Source organism: Cydia fagiglandana, chromosome 1 (assembly GCF_963556715.1).
Source record: "Cydia fagiglandana chromosome 1, ilCydFagi1.1, whole genome shotgun sequence".
In the NCBI taxonomy this organism is placed as follows: Eukaryota; Metazoa; Arthropoda; class Insecta; order Lepidoptera; family Tortricidae; genus Cydia; species Cydia fagiglandana.
This window is the reverse complement of record NC_085932.1, coordinates 27,109,581-27,129,016: the sequence shown is the minus strand read 5'-3', so window position 1 is coordinate 27,129,016 and position 19,436 is coordinate 27,109,581. Positions and strand designations below refer to the sequence as shown.

The 19,436-nt window shown below is 41.7% G+C and overlaps 1 protein-coding gene across 1 annotated transcript; it reads left to right on the top strand.

Annotated features, from left to right (window-relative positions):
- The first annotated feature begins 11,862 nt into the window (after window positions 1–11,862).
- Window positions 11,863–13,147, top strand: LOC134668369 (uncharacterized). The gene is made up of 3 exons (XM_063525849.1): window positions 11,863–11,934; window positions 12,500–12,637; window positions 13,030–13,147. Exons 1-3 carry the CDS (start codon window positions 11,874–11,876, stop codon window positions 13,137–13,139), a joined length of 309 nt encoding a protein of 102 aa, XP_063381919.1. The 5' UTR covers window positions 11,863–11,873; the 3' UTR covers window positions 13,140–13,147.
- The last annotated feature ends 6,289 nt before the right edge of the window (window positions 13,148–19,436 follow it).

Genomic DNA, 19,436 nt, shown 5'->3' with positions numbered 1-19,436 from the left:
ATTAGGGCAAGTAGATGTCTCGCGTCCCAAGCTGGTGCTTTGGGAGGCGCTGGTCTCGCTATTAATGGCGTTGGAAGAAGGCATAGTGTCCGATAGTGGTTCATACACAGCACTTGTGAGAGGCTTATGAACGAATATCGTTCTGAAAGCTAACATGGATAATAGAAATAGACGTCTGAGATAGCTCGCTACTTCACTGGATAGAGGTACCTGGCAGTTGATCTTATTTTTGATGCACCATAAAGACCGTTTCTACATTGTGGCCGTACATGCAGCCTAGACAAGGGGACGATCTAGGGGCTCCCGTTACTGTTTTCTATACAAACACAGTACCGGAATCGGGAATATCCGGTTCTTCCATATTAGTGAGACAGTGACAGTTGCGTTTCGTTCGCTACGTAGCGTTAGACCTTGGCATGTTATATGCATGCGCCAGTCACGCCAGTAGCGGACGTCACTCCTGATCCCGCCAGCTCGGTGTTGGAGCGTCCTATCTGACAGGAGCTACGCCTCATTCTTAAGGTCGTTGACTCGTAAGGGAGGGCGGTCTGACGTTGTGTTCACTAGGACCGCCAGTAAATTGCAAGCTTACCACAGCTACTTTAAGACTCCTTATCACGCCGTCGCAGTACACAGACTAGGCTGGGAGGTGGAGACATCCATGCCAAGTCTCACAGGCAGCTGTCAAAGGTCGTGGTAGCAGTTCAATGAGTCTGTTAAGAAATACCGTGGCACAGTGCGAGGGCTCTCGAAAGCGGAGGCCGGCCAACAAGGCGCCTGTCAGGCGAAGACAGTCTCGGCGGCTGCTGGGCGCAGCTGCCACTCGGGCGCGCAGTGACTTCTTGATAAACCGTCGCCCTCGGGGGTTGTACCGACCTGGCAAGTAGCAAGCAACCAGCGCGACCTGTAGACGATCTGCTGGCATCAGCAGTTTTTGCGACAACCGTAGTAACGGAAGGGATGTAGTATCGCCGTCGTTTTATGTATACTGTACCGGTGCGGTTGTATGTTTACACTTCTGTCGTCAGCGCTGCAGATGCGGCCCGTTAACGGTTACTCTTCGCTGAGAGGGCCTTACCTCGTACATTGTCTACCAATATTGGAGATTGTAACGGACTGCTTGCATAAGATGAGGAAGAAAGTGGTGCGCGGCTTTCGGCAGCTCCGTGTTGCTGGGGACTGCGAAGGCTTCACCTTCCTCCATGAACTAAAGTTTGCGAATTTGAGACTGAACAGAAGGCATTGAGTCTCATTTCTGCGAGAAACTCTGCCGCAAGGCAGGCCTGTATGTCGCGAAAAAGAAAACTTTCAATCGGTGTGTTGTGCCGCGTGTCCCACGTGATGTCTAGGAGCGTGATGGTCTAATTCGCTTTATCCGAAGAGACACCCTATATCGAGTTAGTATAGGGCATCGAGTTAGTAGCATGCTTTTAAGGAAATCGAACTGATGAAATCAAGTCTAAAATCGATTTTGGCGCTTTGCGTAACAAAACTGCCGGCCTAGCCAAGATTACAATCGCTATCGCTTCGACAACGAAAAGCATTATGTCTCTCTATCACTCTTCCATATTAGCGTGACAGTGACAGTTGCGTTTCGATCGCTACGAAGCGTAAGCGATTAGCATCTTGGCTACGCGGCCTGTTTCGATAAAGTCGAATACAGACAGATGGAAACTGCTGGAGTCCTCCTGGCCCCTTTCTCTTAGCACCGGAAACTCAAGCTTGTTCAGGCGCAGCGGGTTTATTTGTCCCATTTTGTTTATTATGGCTTTTCGCACGAGTTCGTCTTTGTAAGACGGAACTTACTTAAGCTGGAGAGCGCGAGCAAGCAGAGATAATTATGTGAAGTCTGCAGACCTTTTCGATGCCTTTCACCTCGGTTTCGAGCGGTCGCACAGGGCCTTGTCGCTAGCTGTTCTCCGGTTGGACCACTCCATGGCCTCGAGAAGTCGTAGGAATTTCGAAGCGACACAGCGAAGTCGATCAGCACCTTTATGAAACTCGGGAACACGACGTATTTTCCTCTGAGTATCGACATATCTTACCGCTTTCAACTCCGGGCAGTCGAGCCGCGCTAGGACGGGGTTCTTTACGACCTTGTCTGCCGTCGCCGGAGGATTCTTTAACCGAAACCAAGAGCTTAGCGGTCTGTTCGTGCTGTACCATACCATACCTATACCTGCACCATAGCTATAGGCGCCTGCGTACCTCAATGGAACCATGTGGACAGGACAAAACTGATACTGTGGCGCCCAGCGAGCAAGGGACGACATCGTCGTAGTTGCAGCATCGGTGGACAGCATCGGCGTGATTGTGGCAACCGCCGCCGTGTAATGTGGGGCGTCGCAGGGTAGCAAATAATACTATGAAAGTCTGCTGAATACTGAACTCCTTTATTGAGTAAATTGGTGCTTATATACTAGTGGCCTTACGTGAGTGGCATTTAGGTGACCTTTATGAAATGTACTTAGAATTATTGTTTATTTTATTAAATATATTTTCTATTTATTAAATGTCACCTAAATGTCACATGACGTGTTGACCCTAATACCCAACACGTCATGTGCCTACTCACCGTACACCTTCCCCGTTTTTTTTTGAGACAAAAATAGGTTACAATATAATATATTTTTGTCGTAATTTCAGTGTACATAATAACTTAATCTAAGACATTAATTTCAAAATATTCCAATACATGCCAACCTTACAATCTAAAACAAAACGTATATGCACATACAAATAAAGACACTAAAGCTACCTTTAAAAAAAAAGAAACAAGCAAGGTTATTTTAAATATTAATTAGAATATGATTTTAATTAGGTATCTATTGTTAAATAAAATAATTTAACGGATCATTTTAATAAGTTGATTAAAGATAAATTACGGTTTAAACAATTAAAGGTTTACAATGTTGGAAATATTTCACTTAACATATAATAAATAATAAATTTTTGTATCCTTAATAAATATGTTGTATGTAAAAAAGGTCGGCCGACCGAGAGCGCTATTGAAAGGCGCTGTGTACTTTTTAAAAGACAGGTGACAGGTATCACAAAGTCAGCTTACATTATTATTGTTTTGTTTTTAACGAAGCTAAATAATGATATTATGATGTTAATGTTAGTGTTATTGTTAGTAACGGGTGTTTTTTTTTTTATATTCTGGTCTTTAAAATATATAATATACGTTAATTGCAAAGATGGGAATAATGGAATGCACCCCCGTGTTTGATATTTAATGTTGCTGATTGTGTAAAGTTTTTTGAGTTAACCATGCGACGCGTTATATGTGTATTGTTTGTTTAAATTTTTGTTTATTTGTTTTAATTAACGAATGATGCACTGGTTGAAATTATTGATGGATATCAGAAAATGTTTTTGCGTTATTAATTGTTTTAGTTTAACAAGTTTTTGATATTTAATGTTATCTATACGTACATAATTATATATATATTTTTTTTTTACTGGGTTTTTTTTTATGTTAAATATTAAGTAGGTATTATTTAAATTTATTATATTTCGGCAATTACTTGGACTCGTTCGGATGTACTTTAAAATTAATTACTTGTGGTCAACTGGTGAATATATATTTTTTTAACATATATTCATGTTTTGCTTTTCGTCATCAAGTAGTAATCGTAAATTAATTATAATTAATAAATTAATAGATAGTAGAATTTGAAATATCGCTCATAGACGTATCTGCAATATCTGCATGTTTAAAGAATAGTTTATACATTATTAAGATTATAGATTTGATGCATAGATTATATTTAATGATAATTTTCGAGGGAAAGAGAAAAAAAAAATGTTTAAAGAAGATTATTTAGTTTGATGTGGGTACCTTTGTCCAGTCTTCATCCTGATCTTCTATTGAAGTATTATTGGTGGTTATGGTCGCTTGGATGTGGCGTGTGGCTCGCCCTTTATTCTTCTTCCTTGACGTGCTGGCTTGGTGGTATTGCTGAGTACGCTGTACTGGCGGGGTTGGCGGTTGGGGTCGATGGCGGGTATGTGGCTGCTTCCTTGTCCATTGTGCTGTTCTTGTAGGCTGTCCATCAGTGTTTACCGTTATTGTTACTGTGATCTTATTGCCGCACTGGGCTGAAGCTGTGCTCGGTTCCATAGTTGTTCAGGGTCGTAGCTGCGTGACGCGGTCTAGTGCTGTGCTTAGTGGTGCTGGCTAGCTGGCTTGCTGGTTGACTGGGTGGCTGGCTGGCTGGCTGAATGGCTGGGCGGCGCAACTTAGACGATTCCGAAGGTGGTGATACCAGAACTGCTGAGCAGTTCCACTGGCAGGGTCGCCACCCAGCAAACATTTTTGGTCGATATTCCGAAAAAGGCACCTATTTTAGGTCGCACAATTTAGGAGACCAAAATGAGGCACGTCGAATCGACGTCGTGGGCACGTCGAGTCGACATAAATGGGGAAAAAACGCACGTGCCGGCGACGTATTTATTGACGGTAAATTAGTGATTACAACCATTAGGTCAACACTAGGTCATGTTTCCGACGTGGATTCGACGTCGCCACGACGTGCCGCGTAGTGAAAATGTACTAATTTGGTATTCTTTACCACCTTTAGACGTGATGGCGACATATTTTTATCCATATAATTACTCTGCGAGGCAATATTTAGATGAGACACGATGAAGAGAAAAAGAGACACAAACATTACGCTTATATTATATTCATTTCACTCAGAAACAAAATGTCTAACAAGAAAACAACTTTAAGTTGTGCAATGATAATGGCGGCCACTAAGTCATGTAAAATAATTTAGGCCGATTACGCTGATGAAGAACGATGAAATCTAGTGCACAGAAAATTTTTTCGTGCAGTATGTTAGGTTTACATACAAAACTATCGATGGGCTTTTGAAATATTTAAGTTTTCAACATTTTATAAAATCAAAATGCATATATTTGCTTGTAATTGAGTGTTGTAATTGAATATTTGTGTGTGTGAGTGTATTGACTTGATCAAAAATATTGTTTTATTTTGAATATTAGCACAATGAAGTACCGTGCGATGGCACCATTCAAGATATAACAACTTAAATTATGCAATTACATATTTTGCATCTCGTTATAATGAAAGAAAATGGCGGCACAACCTTATGGTATTGATAGTACTTTACAAGTGATTTTAACTATATGGTCGCAATTTGGTATCTATTTTAAGTAACATTTACCTAAAATTAGTAGCTAAATCGACATAAAATCGACGACCTAAAGGTTCCGTATAAGAAATAATTACGTCGCAAATACACCTAAAATGTCTTATTAGTACATTTGACCTATTGGTCAGACTTTGCAGTTAATTTTACCTAATATTTCGACTTATTTTCAACCATTAAGTCCCTGACTTCATGGTCCCCGTATAAGAAATAATTACGTCGCATATACACCTAAAATGCCTTATTAGTACATTTGACCTATTGGTCATGGTTCGAAGTTAATATTACCTAATATTTCGACAGATTTTCAACCATTAAGTCCCTGACTTCATGGTATCCGTATAAGAAATAATTACGTCGCATATACACCTAAAAGGCCTTATTAGTATATTTGACCTATTGGTCAGGGTACGAAGTTAATTTTACCTAGTAATACGACTTATTTTCAACCATTAAGTCCGTGACTTCATAGTCCCCGTATAAGTAATAATTACGTCGCAAATACACCTAAAATACCTTATTAGTAGATTTGACCTATTGGTCAGGGTTTAAGGTTAATTTTACCTAATATTTTGCCTTATTTTCAACCCCTAAGTCCCTGACTTCATGGTATATTTATGAAGTGAAATTTACGTTTTATTATCCCTATATTTTGACTTGGAAGTAAAAGTGTACAATACGTAAAATAATTGGTGACTTAGGACGTCATTTTCACTTAAATTGGTAAAATCTTCTTCGAGCCTAGGAAAAAATACTTAAAATGTTTGCTGGGCATGTAATGTGGGGCGTCGCAGGGTAGCAAATAATACTATGAAAGTCTGCTGAATACTGAACTCCTTTATTGAGTAAATTGGTGCTTATATACTAGTGGCCTACGTGAGTGGCATTTAGGTGACCTTTATGAAATGTACTTAGAATTATTGTTTATTTTATTAAATATATTTTCTATTTATTAAATGTCACCTAAATGTCACATGACGTGTTGACCCTAATACCCAACACGTCATGTGCCTACTCACCGTACAGCCGCTCGGGAGGCGCCGGTGCGTGAAGCTAGGGGCGCCATCGTGGCGGCCGGCTCGGGGGGGGGGGGGGCACCGGTGCCTGAGGCCGGGCGGCTCATGGCGGCCGCCACTGGTTCGGGAAGCGCTGGTGCGTGAGGCGAGGACCCATAGTGGCGGCCCGCTCTAGAAGCGTTGTCGCGTGAGGCGGGCGGCTCTATCGTGGCGGCCGCCGCCACCGGCTCGGGAGGCGCCGGTGCGTGCGGCGAGAGGCGCCATCGTGGCGGCCAGCTCGGGAGGCACCGGTGCATGAGGCGGTCGCCGTCTGGCTGGCTGGTCTGGGAGGCACTGCTGTGAGGCGAGAGGCGCCATCGTGGCGGCCAGCTCGAGAGGCGCCAGTGCGCAGGTGGTGGTGCCATCGTGGCGGGCGGCATCATCGTGGCGGGCAGTGCCATTGTGGCAGCCGCCGCGTCGATGCGTAATGCGAGAGGCGCCATCGTGGCGGCCAGCTCGGGGGCAGGCGGCGTCATCGAGCGGGCGGCGCCATCATGGCGGCCACCGTCGCCAGGCTCAGGTGCGAGAGGCGCCGTCGTGGCGGCCAGCTCGACAGGCGCCGGTGCGCGTGACGGACGTTACCGGCGCGGGAGGCGCCGATGGCTAGGCTCGTAGCTGCACGCATCATCACGGCGACGCTGTTGCCCTCGGCGGTGCCATCGTGGTGGCCACCACCGGCGCGTAGGTCACCAGCGACGTCATGACGGGCGGCAACCAACGCGGCGATCGTCGCTGAGAACCCTCCTTTAGTGTCGAAGTAACTTCTGAACGCCAATAAAATTAGAATATCTTAAACTGGCTCACCGGATGGTTCGGCAATCCAAACCTCCTTATCAGCGAAGCGCGGCACCCGACAGCGGCGCGCGCAGGCTGTCCGCCTCCGCGCCGCCCGGGCGCCGCCGCCGCCGCCGCAGGCACGATGACCGCGCGTTCCCTCTCCGATGCGGAGCGACTTGTTACCACTTGTTAACAAAAACCACTGACGCACTTCCTACTTCGATCTCGAAAATGCGAGTTAACGGTAACGATTTTAGCAGCATGGAATGTGAAAATTAATTTAGCAAGAAAAAAGTGGGTAGAATCGAAAAGCACCGTTCGATGACTTCGATCGCGAGACCGCCAAAAGACTAATAGTGGCGATCTCTGCCATATCTCACTATTTAATCGACCGAGCTTTGGATCGGAAATGTTAAAGCACCATGCTGCAAAAATATACGCAAAAAATATTTGCGGACCATCGGTCAAGACGGTCGACGAAACAATGTCATGGCGGTGGCGAGTAGCGGGGAGCGAGCGACGGTTCGCAGGAAGTGGAAGCGGCACTACGTCACGGCGTGGGGCGGAGCGACTACATAGACGCTAGCGGCATCATTGGTCAACGATCGCGTTACTCTCTCAATGAAGATATCCGATGTGGAGTACGGAACACATAATAACTGTTTCTCAGTTGTTTTTTTTTTGTTTTTTGTTCACTGCTGCTTCTAATTTTGCTAAATAATTATCACTAAATTGCAACATTGACTTCTTAAGAGATCGAGAACTGCAAAGTGCGCTCGCATGTTTGCTTTAGATTAGCGAAACTTATGGAAGGCTCGCACAAAGTAGGTTATAATTTAACTGTATGAAAATAGTTTCATGTACTTTATAAATTTTATAATGTAATGTTACAGATAACGCCCTATTCATGTGGCTGCCAATACTGACGATCTTCATCGGCTGCATGATGCTGGGGGCCGCGTTCGCGCCGTCCAAGAACCGCCGCTGGGCCGCCGAGCGCGCGTCGACTTTGCGCGCGAGCATGCGCGACAGCATGCGCCGCTTCCCCAGCTTCCGCAAGCCAAAAGATACCAACCCTGCCGCGTGAGGCTGAGGGATAAAGCCTAAGGCCATGTTTACGATCAAAGAGCAATCAAGGACAATTAGTGCAATTTAAATCCTACTTGCACCTCGCCTTTAAAGTTTATAATATAGAGAATATTATACTTGTCAATAGCCTTTTAATATTAAAGATCACAATTTCAAAGAACAGAGATTATTGTCTAAATATCTATTAATAGGTACCTACTTAGATTCCATATTTTCATCCATACCGCGTCCATAACTATGTAATATGTACCTACTTAGTAATAAATGCTCAGCAGTGAAGAAAATTGAGTTATTATTATTTCATCATGATATCTTCCCAATGATGTTAAGAATACTCTCTCAATTAAAGTTTCTATAGCCCAAACGTGTCAATCTGGTTTGACCAAAAAGTATTAAACAAGCGTTTTAAACAATTTATCAAAAGTTTGTTGAAAACCGAAAAAAAATGCGCGGATAAATAATAATAGGTATAATTAGTAATAAGCTTTTGGATGTTAGGTTTCTGAATACAGTTAATTTTTTTACTTACAGCATGGATTTAATTAGTGCAATATTAATTTTTAGCGCTATTTAAATTAAAAGCAACTCACTTTTTTAATTTTTGTCTATCAGCAACGGCAGTTGTATCCGCCATTTTAATTATTAAAATCGTGATTATTATAAAAACATACAAAAACAAATAGTTGCTTAGGAAACCTGTGCGTCAAAGCTGTAACAATCATCAAACACGTAGGATCCGTCGGGATTCGTCTTGTTCCTGTTGATGAAGCAGTAACCGGAGGCTGCGCACACGCACCTAGTGCCCACCACACACGTCGCGTTGCAGTTCATGATGCTGGAGCAGTGCCCCGGACACCGGTTCACGCATTCCTCATCCGTGCTGAAGTGGAACTCGGTGGGAGCATTGGAGGGGTCACAGGGAGTCAGCCACGACGCTATTATAATCCCCAACCTGGTTATTGTTATCGGCGTTCTTGCGGAACCCTGCCAACCAATGGTAATCGGAGGGGGCAGAGCCTCGTTCAAAAGCACACATGCTGCAGCGAGAAAAACAATCATCTTGAACATTTTTGTTATACGATCAGCTTGTTCTAAGGCGTTTTATTTCTGCCATACAAGACACTCGTTTCATGCTTATATTGCGAACCTAACAACAAATAAATTACTTGCAAACTTGTTATTTACAAGTATTACCGACCTTATCTGTATGGCGCTTGATAATAAGGCAAGCACAAGACTAACACATTGCCGCGACACCGCGTTATCAGCTCCCGACAGGCAATGCAAAAAACGATTGTCGGTTTTTACTTTAAATCATACAGCGCTAATCACGACACGTTGTCGTTTTGCCTCTACGGATCATTTCTCTACATACCAGGAAATCTATGCTATCGGCTATGACTACGACGTAGCGCTACGACCGTAGCAATTTTATCACGTCACGTCAGTGTATGTAGTTTAAAAATATTGGAAATTAAAGAGACTAACTATAATACTTAGTACATTGTGTAACGTAGGGGGTAAGTGGAAAATCATATTGAAATTTTTCTGCAGACCCATCGACATTCAGCTACAACTATTTGATGTACTTATTCAAATTATCCTAACTTATTGTAAATAATATAATTTGATATTTACCGGTCGCCATTCGGTGTAGGAAAACACCATGAGGAAACTGGCTTAATCCCAATAAATGCTAGTTAGCTCTTGGTAGGAAGGTCAGCTGGCACTGGCAGTCGCTTTCGTAAATGCTAGTGCCTAAGCCTAAGTTGGGATTAGTTGCCAAGTGGACCGCCGACGTAAAAAGCCGGGACAACGCGGGGAATTACTACTATGTATAAAACGTTGAGATACTGCATTAAAAAGCGTAACTTTACTTGTCTTTACGATAAACCCTTTGGGTTAATTATAGTTCGAGTTAATTACCGGGCGCTTATCGTAATAATTAAAAGCCTCTTTGTAAGGCAATTAAACGAGTCGGCACCATCTATAAGCGTTGGGAGTACCTTTAAGGTACTAAGGTACTAAGTTAGTACCTACATATTAGTCTATTTCTAGCACTGATTGCTACTTAGAGTTGACGTCCCCTCCCCCGCAAAAATCGGCAGACTGGGGTGGTATTCGACAAGCGACGTTTGACGTATCGTGTTGATCTCCCGTTGATGTGGGAAAAATCATAAGTTCTCGAATACGTACAATATCAAAATTTGACATTAACAATCCACAGTTAGGGTGACAAGCAAACCAAACCGAACCACCCTTAGTTTAGAGTTGAGTTTTGGATGGTTTTGGTTGTACCAAATGATATTATCCACCGTTGATGGAATCAACACTCAGTATGCAATAAAATCAACTGTTGATTTGACATGGATGCGAAATCTGACAGTTGTACGTGTCGAATTTGGCCCCTGTTTCGTAAAGAAAATGACAGCGATGACATCTTCAGAACAGTTACTAAATGCTCTAAGGATTGCTAGTATAAAGTTTTGGTGAGGGACCGCACACACAGCAACCGTCGTGTCCAGGCATGATTTTAAATTTCGAATTCTTATCTCCATACTACATAGATGATATGTACCATACCTATTTATTCATTCCATTCCCCTCTAGGTCTATAATGACATGACTATCGCCAGGCGTGTCTCACTCCGAGATTTCGTCGCTTTGCTACAGGTAGCTAAAAGTGCATCCGTTCGGCCCCAATTTTGGGGTTTGCCATAAGCCGCGCGTGGCGCTGTCGCCACCTAGCGGCCATATCTGTGCTGATCGTAACAGACGCGTTTTGTTAGAGAGTGAGTCTTCTGTACTTAGTACTATTATTTATTCTGTGCTATCGCTGATACAGTTGTAGAAAGCGTACATTTAATATTCTAGCAATATTTTTCAATGGGAATGCGACAAATGCGAAAGTGACTCTGTATGTCTGTCTGTTTTTTACCTACATTTCACGCTCAATCGACTTAGGTAGGTATGGATCCTATAGGTTGAGATGATTTTGGTTTTGAGTCCCTATGAATAGCCGTTACCCAACTCAACATGTTAGCCAAACCACCAACGAGCCATAATCTCATTAATACAATGGAATAATAATAATATAGAGAAGATGGCCGATGGGGTCGAAAAGTGCTCGAGTGGAGACCACGGACTAGCAAGCGCAGCGTAGGACGTCCACCCACAAGATGGACGGACGACCTTGTTAAAGCCGCCGGAAGACGCTGGATGCGGGTGGCTTCCAACCGGTACGAATGGAGGTCCAAGGGGGAGGCCTATGTTCAGCAGTGGACGTCTTATGGCTGAGATGATGATGATGATGAATAATAATATGTTGAAATGTAGATACATTCTTGACCTCAGTACCAGATTGATAAAATTCCCACAACAATGCGTATCAGAGGAGCACATTTTATTTATCGACTACGAAGAAGACGGGTAAAATAAACAAATCTAAGTATACGGATTAAGGTCTGTTTCCTACTGTTGTTACTAGTTTAATATTCTGGGTTGGTTTGGTATGTGACCTACGTATATTATCTCGTCTTACAACGATGACTCAGTAATCTCAGTATACATTGCGGCAATAATTCCGAGTCTTACATTATCATGTTTGTTATTGAAATTTAGATCATGCATTGAGGCGTATAGAGGAGCTTTTTGAGAAACTCTGTTTGACAGAAGGGGGCATTTCATTTTAGGAGGATTGGCTGTGGCTGGGTAAATAATCATATATATAAATAATGTTTTGTAAGATCACTTTTGTTCGTGTTCGTGTAAGATGGGGTCGCGCTGGGCACTCGCGTTTCCCCTGTTTTGTCTCGTCGGATTATTATTCATAGGTGAGTTTATTACTTTACATATTGACTAGGCTATTTTTTTCAAATGATCGTGTACCTAATACCTAACTTAATTCAGAGTCTACAACCGAAAACATTTTTCTTAAACAATATCGATGGAATTGCATTTTTTTCCGAAAATTGTTTTTAGGTAATGTAATATGCGCTGGTAGGTAATACAATAAAGAGGCCTGCCATCACCTACGTTGCTGACGCTGCAAAAGCTTCAAAAATATCCGGAAATCAGTTTTCATTACAATAATTAAATTATTTTTAGGGATAACCACACACACAAAAATGTTTGTGGGTTTTCCCCGAGAGCTTCTCCGACGAGCTTCTAAAGGTAGTACTAATTACTTATTCTGTGCTTCTAACTAGGACACATTCGGAGAGGCCCGCACTAATAGTGGCCACAATTAAGGTGCAACAGGTTCAGAGAACGGAGTTTGTGAAAAGTTGTATAGCGCATTTTTTAAAAACACAATTCGGTTCCCAAAAATTTTATTATGTAGCAATCTTCAGGCCTTTCTCTAGGGACTTCAGCGATGAATTTTTGACTTTGCGTCAGGTATCACCACCGGCTGGTCGAGCGATGGTGGCGCCAATCATGTCACACCCGCGCTCGCGCACAACATACAGCTGCCCCGACGCTGGCGAACACTCCAAGACTTAAATGCAAATAATAGTAGAGAACGCAGGAATACTCGTGAGTAAACAACAACACTTTGTTTTTTATCCGTCCAGTACCTAAATATGGTGATGTAATCATGAGACTACGTTCTCCTCGACACATGTAAATTTTCCAAAGACGGAATTAGTAAAAAAACCACATTATTATCAAATCTGCTCGCAAAAGAACCTTTTACTAAACTTGCGTCATTCGTATGTTTGACAAACCCTTAGGTACATACTAACCCTTAATGTATATGTGTAGGTATTTTTTACCTTCATCTAATTAAATCATTTAATTAATTAATAGGTACCTACAATACATATTAAATGTAACTGGTATATTTATTTATATTTTTACAAAAGTCTTTATTTTTATAATTAGGTTTTTAAAACATATTGAATTGAAACTGTATTATGTTTTTGTAGCGGAACTGTCCACCGGCTCTTGGACGATATTCAGCGGCAACAACACCGCAACGGTCACCAGCACGTCGGGATTCCAAAATCAAATTACAAACAACATTAAAAAGAACTAGAAAATAAACCGGTGATTTATCGGACCACCCTAAGTTTTCATGCCTTATGCTACATCAAGCATGGCGCTCCTATTTGATATGTAAGCGCTGTCACTGCCAAGTCAGTGCAAACTTAGCATGGTCAAGGTCTATTTAGTTTACTTACCTAGTTATTTCTTTTGTAGGCTTAAGTTCTGTTCTCTATTCTCAAGTTGATTAATCATTTCGAAATGGAAATTTTCAGTCACAAAATTTTAATTAGTCACTTGCACAGTGTTGGCTGAAACCACAGGGCGGACACGCCATACATCGAAAATCATTTGCGTTTATGTGTGTGCACGGCACGTCTGTACACGCGTCATTGTGTGAGTAAGTGGCTTAGGGCTGACTCGTGCGGCGCGCGGGGAAGGCGAAGCCGAGGCTTGCCGAGGCCGGCCGGAGGACACCACGAGCGGCCCGCTGCGTTGCATAATTCGACCGAAATACGTAAAAAAACAAAATATAGGTTTATGTTTTATTTCGCTCCAATTGTTGAATTGGCTTTGTCAGTTTATAGTCCTGCACGTACTTGGACTTTCAACACGCCATTATTAAATGTACCTTATTGTTGATGCCTATTGATTATTTTATATAACATACATAATTAATTCTTAAATTCTTAAAATTAAATTAAAAATCAAACGCGAATGTCCCGCGACCAACAAGTTCTTTTTTGTGAAAAGAGTGTTAAACTAAAAATAAAACATTTACGAGGAATATCTGTGTAGAAGGTCTAGTTACCTTAGGTACTTTAAATATTAAATGTTGGCTTAACATTCACAAATTCAACGAACGGGTTTTAATTCATATGATATTATTATTTTTACGCAAAAGTATAGCCTTATTTACTGATACATATTTCGACTCTTTGGAAAACTACATTATTATTCATTTCTACAATAAGTAGGTGCCCGTACATCGCACAATACACCGGCATTTTGAACGTTGCGTCATCGCGTCGCGGCGTCGCTAGCCGAACTGAGCGTATGTCAGGAGTCCGTCAGAACTCAGTCGCGGGGCGAGGTACCTAATCCGAGTCGGGGCGGGGCGGTGCGTGTCCGTTCTGTATGATAATACTATTACTTATTCTGTGGCTGAAACGTTAAAGCAATTGAAAATTCTTGACCATTACCCAGTACAAGTCGAACCGTCAACTAGGTAACCGTCCGTTACCGTTTTCGGTTCAACTTGTAATGGTTAATGGTCAATTGCAATTAACGTTCGGCCAACACTGCTTGCACGTTCCAGAGAAATCAGATTTAGTGTTGTATTATAACATGAAAGAAGCGTTACATTAATTTTTCATCATTTAACTATGAATTAAAATGAGATAGACATAAAATATAAGAGCAAAACTAGGAATTTACGTGCTACCTCAATTTACAATTAGCTAATAATATACAAATCATAAAATTATCCTCTTGTTTTTATTTAAATAATCAACTCTACCCTACCCCTATGTCCCCGGGGTTACTACCTATTCTACCTATACTCAAGAAGCATGACAGTCGAGCAAAAATAAATAGGTACTCAAAACGATTGTAGACCAGGGTTGCCAACTCCAATTTTTTTTTACCCCTAGAGCTCAACTTAAAACCCCTAAAACTGTACTATTATTTTGGAAAACCCACTAAATAAAAAATAAAAGAAATTATGCGTTTAATTAATTCTTTATTTACTTATACATTTTCCACAATTTCGTAAATTATTATGATTTTCAACTGGTTCGACATTTTTGTGATCATACATACATATGAACGTTATAGATGGTCAAGCAAAACTTGTCAGTAGAAAAAGGCGCGAAATTCAAATTTTCTATGAGACGATATCTACATTTTTCAAATTTGCCGCCATTTTCTACCCTAAAAAAAACCCTAAAAAAACCACTAAAAATATTTAGCCCCTAAAAAAAACCCTAGCTGGTTTATTTCCCCCTAAATCTATGTAGTGGTAAAACCACTAAGTTGGCATCCCTGTTGTAGACACAGAAATTAACCAAGGCGGTCTTTTTAATAATTCCAAATAATTAATTATATACCTAATTGAATATCCAATAACTTCATTATAAATGAATTAAGGCAAACAAAACTAACTAAAAACAGGATGTTGTCTACCGTATTTGAATTCATCATAAAAATGTCCTTATATATTACCTACTCTAATATGTCTGTTAAATGAAACTTATATAATTGAAATATATAATATATATATGTATGTATATATATATGCAAGTTCAATTATTTTATTAAGTATTTTTTGTGCGTTTTAAGATAATTCTTTCTAGCCTATTTGAGTGTCCCACTGCTGGGCAAAGGCCTCTCCCCTTAATTTCTACGACTCCCGATTTGGTGCTTCCTCCGGCCAGTTGTTCAGGAAGCTGTCCAGGTCATCTCGCCATCTCCGTTTGGGCCTACCGCGGCCACGTCCCTCTACCGGCATCCACTTGGTGGCTAAGCTAGCCCACCTCTCCGGATGCATGCGGTAGACGTGACCGGCCCAGTCCCATTTAAGCCTAGCGGTCAGTTAGTTTAACACCTAGAATACTGCGCTCCATGGCGCGTTGGCAAACCTTCAGTTTAGACTTCTGAATCTCTGTGAGTGACCAAGTTTGAGCGCCGTAGGTTAGAACAGGCAGAATACACATGTCAACGAGTTTGCGCTTCAGTGACATAGGAAGGTCGCCCTTCAACAGCTCCTTCATGGACCAGTAACTCTTCCAGGCATTTTGAACACGGCGCTCAACTTCCTTGTCTTGCCTGTTACTGAAAGAGACTAGCTGGCCCATGTAGATGTACTCGTCAACATAGTATATGATCTGCCCGTCCACCTCGACACTATTACGTTCCTTGCTATTGGTCATCACTTGAGTCTTTGCGCGATTCATTTGAAGTCCAACCTGAAGGCTTGCGTTGCTCAGATCTTGGAGCATTTGCTGTAGTTCTGCTGCAGAAGGGGCAAAGAGAACAATGTCGTCGGCGAAACGAAGATTTGATAGCCTTCTGCCACCGACGACTATTCCCTTAGCCTCCCAGGAAACCGCCAGGCTTTAGAAAACTTCTTCGAGGGTGCTTGTGAATAGTTTAGGAGACAGCGGATCACCCTGTTTAACACCTCGTTGTATAGGGAATGACGGACCGGAGTACTGAAGTTTTATATCGGCGGTGCTATTGCTGTATATATTTTTGATTAAGTTTATATAGGTAGGATGAATATTTTGATTTATTAGTGCGGTTACTATGGCAGAATGGGTTATGCTATCAAATACTTTTCTGTAATCAACGAACGCTAAATACAGGGGGATCTTAAATTCATTATGCTTTTCAATGATTTGGTTGAGTGTGTGGAGGTGGTCGGTGGTGGAAAATCCGGGACGAAAGCCAGCCTGTTCGGGGGGTTGATGTCGATCGAGTTGCCCAGCGATGCGACACTCTATGACTTTAATAAATATTTTATAGATATGAGAAACCAGACTGATAGGTCGGTAGTTGCCTATGTCGAACTTATCGCCTTTCTTGTACAAAATTATCATATTAGAATGAAGCAGTTTTTGGGGGAATTTTCCTGTTTTTAAGATGTTGTTGAATAATTTGGTGAGGGGAAGTGAAAGGTTGGTCTTTCCGAAAACTAGGTCTTCCGTGCTAATCCCGTCCGCTCCAGGGCATTTGTCGAACTTCATCGTGGACATCGCTTTACCCACTTCCTCGGTTGTGATGGGAGTAATAGTTTCATCGCAGTAATACTCTGGTGTGCTATGTGCGTTGGATTGATCCGAATATAGGGATGAATAGAATTGTGTGCAGATGTCCATAATTTTGCTCCTGTCGCTATGCTTTTGACCGTTTTCATCCTTTAAGCTGGTGATTAGGGATTGCAATCCGGACTGGTTTTGAATCCGGCCGGATCCGGCCGGATTTTGGCCTCAATCCGGCGGATCCGGCCGGATCCGGCCGGATTGGTATTGCGGATAAAAAATTCATCAAGTCACGTATTTTATCATGTTTTTAGCGTTATATGCGAAGTTAAGGATATTTTTTAATGGATTAATAAAACGGGTGTCTTAACAGGAGACCTAGGCTCTCCGAAACATGTCGCGCGAGTAACTAAAAACAAGTGAGTCTAAACCGTAATTTTTTTTTTTCCAGATAAACATTTTATTCATTATTCAATAAACGTCAATACAACAATATATATTAAAAAAAAAACTAAAACTAAAACTTAAGACTAGCTTAAGTCTAGTCAAAAAGTCCCCCCCGAATTGTCCCTGGCGCAAAGGTACCCATCACACTAGCCGCGTTACCGCGTTGAATGGCGATGGACAACCTTTGCACCAGGTACGAACCCGCGCGGGCGTCAGATCCCCTCTCCCTCATTCGACGTCCCACTTCCCTAATAAAGGCAATAGCCTCCGACCCCCAGCACCCGGTTGTCTCAAACGCAAGGGGCACAAAATAATAATTTCCGGCCAGGTTCGCATATTTCTCCAGCTTCTTGGCCGCGGCAAAATCCGCGGCGGCACCAGCCGCCTGCACAGTTCGGCCGAGGTGTGAGGCCGCGAAAGTGCCAACGCACGTGGCGTCCCATAGCAGGCATTAACCCCTCTGCCACGGCACCAAAGTCAAGCCGTCTGGCCTTTTACCATCGGTGCGGCAGAGGCCCGGAGGCTCCAGGACACAGGGGATGTTGGCGGATATTACCGTAAATTATTCAATGTTAGTATGTCTCACAACAGTTTAATTCGATGACGGCTGTTTTAAGTTTCAAAAATCAACGTTTTCATTACTTAACCACAAATAAAATCTTCTTTTTCTCTTAAAATATCTATAGCCCAACCCACATTTCCAACAAAAAGGTGCTCTCAATTCAACCATTTTAGTTTTAGCAAACAAAATCAATAAACGTATATACCTACCTATACAAGTACATTTAGTAGCATAATAATAACAAAATAACATATAAATAATAATAATAATAAACAAATATTATAGGACATTTTTACACAAATTGACTAAGCCCCACGGTAAGCTCAAGAAAGCTTGTGTTGTTGGTACTCAGACAACGATATATAATATACAAATACTTAAAATTAAATACATAGAAAGCAACCATGACACAGGAACAAATATCTGTGCTCATCACACAAATAATTGTCCTTACCGGGATTCGAAAACCCAGGATCGCGGCTCCACAGGCAGGATCACTACCCACTGGCTAGGTCAGACCGGTCGTCAAAAGTCAACATATATTTCTCTATTTAATTTTATAAATATTTATTTATTATATTTTAAATGCAGGTAACACTTATTATAAGTAGGCTAAAATGGTTTGTACAAAATAAAACGAAAGAACATGTACATTAAATTACAATGTAATAACACAATAAATTGAATATAAACCAATCCAGTACTTACGGTGCACGGAAATCTCACGACACATATTTCGTCGGCTAGAAGACTGGCGTCAACTAACAAACAAGTTGTTTTGTTGCTGTTTGCGAGCGAGAAAATTCGAATACTGGCGAGAATTTTAAATTTTAGCAGTGTTTTAAGCTGTTATTTTATATTTTAGCGCTTTATTTCACATTACCGGATCCGGGACCGGATCCGGTGAATTTTGCCGGATCCGGTATCATGAAAAATGTGCCGGATCCGGCCGGATTACCGGATCCGCCGGACCGGATTGCAATCCCTACTGGTGATCCATGATTTGCCTTTCGTTATTCCATTTTTTGCGGTTCTAAGTGATCTGTTATTGATAAGTGCTGTTGCGACTAGATTAGTGTTGTGGTTGCGAAGGTCGGTCCGGATGCTTCGTTTAGTCTTCCTGTCTATTGCACGGTACTCAGCAGAGCCTATTTCAAAACTAGTCCGCTCTTTTATTAAATTCTTTGTGGCGGTCGACAATACAGTGCGTTTCTTTTGGATGGTCTTGATTTTACTATTATTAAGATAATTAATAAATGAATAACAATCTTGAGGCCTTTATATATGGCCTGAGATCCTAGAACTGATACATTAACCGCGGATGAAAATTATATTTTATGAAAATGATGACATACTCGTAAAATATGTTCTTGAAGGTATGTAAACAGGGTGATTCAGGAGACGTGAGCAGGACTAACACTGCGCATTTTGTAAATTATAAGCAACTGTTTCGTATCAATATTAGTGAGATTAACGTTAATTTTCTACTCGTGTTGAAAAAAAAATTAATAAGTTTATTTTCAACATGCATGGTCACCCCAAAAATTTGAATACTAAACTACCGATATTCTGTGTCAAA

Excerpts from the sequence above, each read along its gene's own strand:
- LOC134668369 (XM_063525849.1), top strand. The coding sequence starts at position 11,874 with ATGGGGTCGCGCTGGGCACTCGCGTTTCCCCTGTTTTGTCTCGTCGGA. Across the intron at positions 11,935-12,499 it reads CGTCGGATTATTATTCATAG|GTATCACCACCGGCTGGTCG; the intron begins GTGAGTTTATTA and ends ACTTTGCGTCAG. Across the intron at positions 12,638-13,029 it reads TAGAGAACGCAGGAATACTC|CGGAACTGTCCACCGGCTCT; the intron begins GTGAGTAAACAA and ends ATGTTTTTGTAG.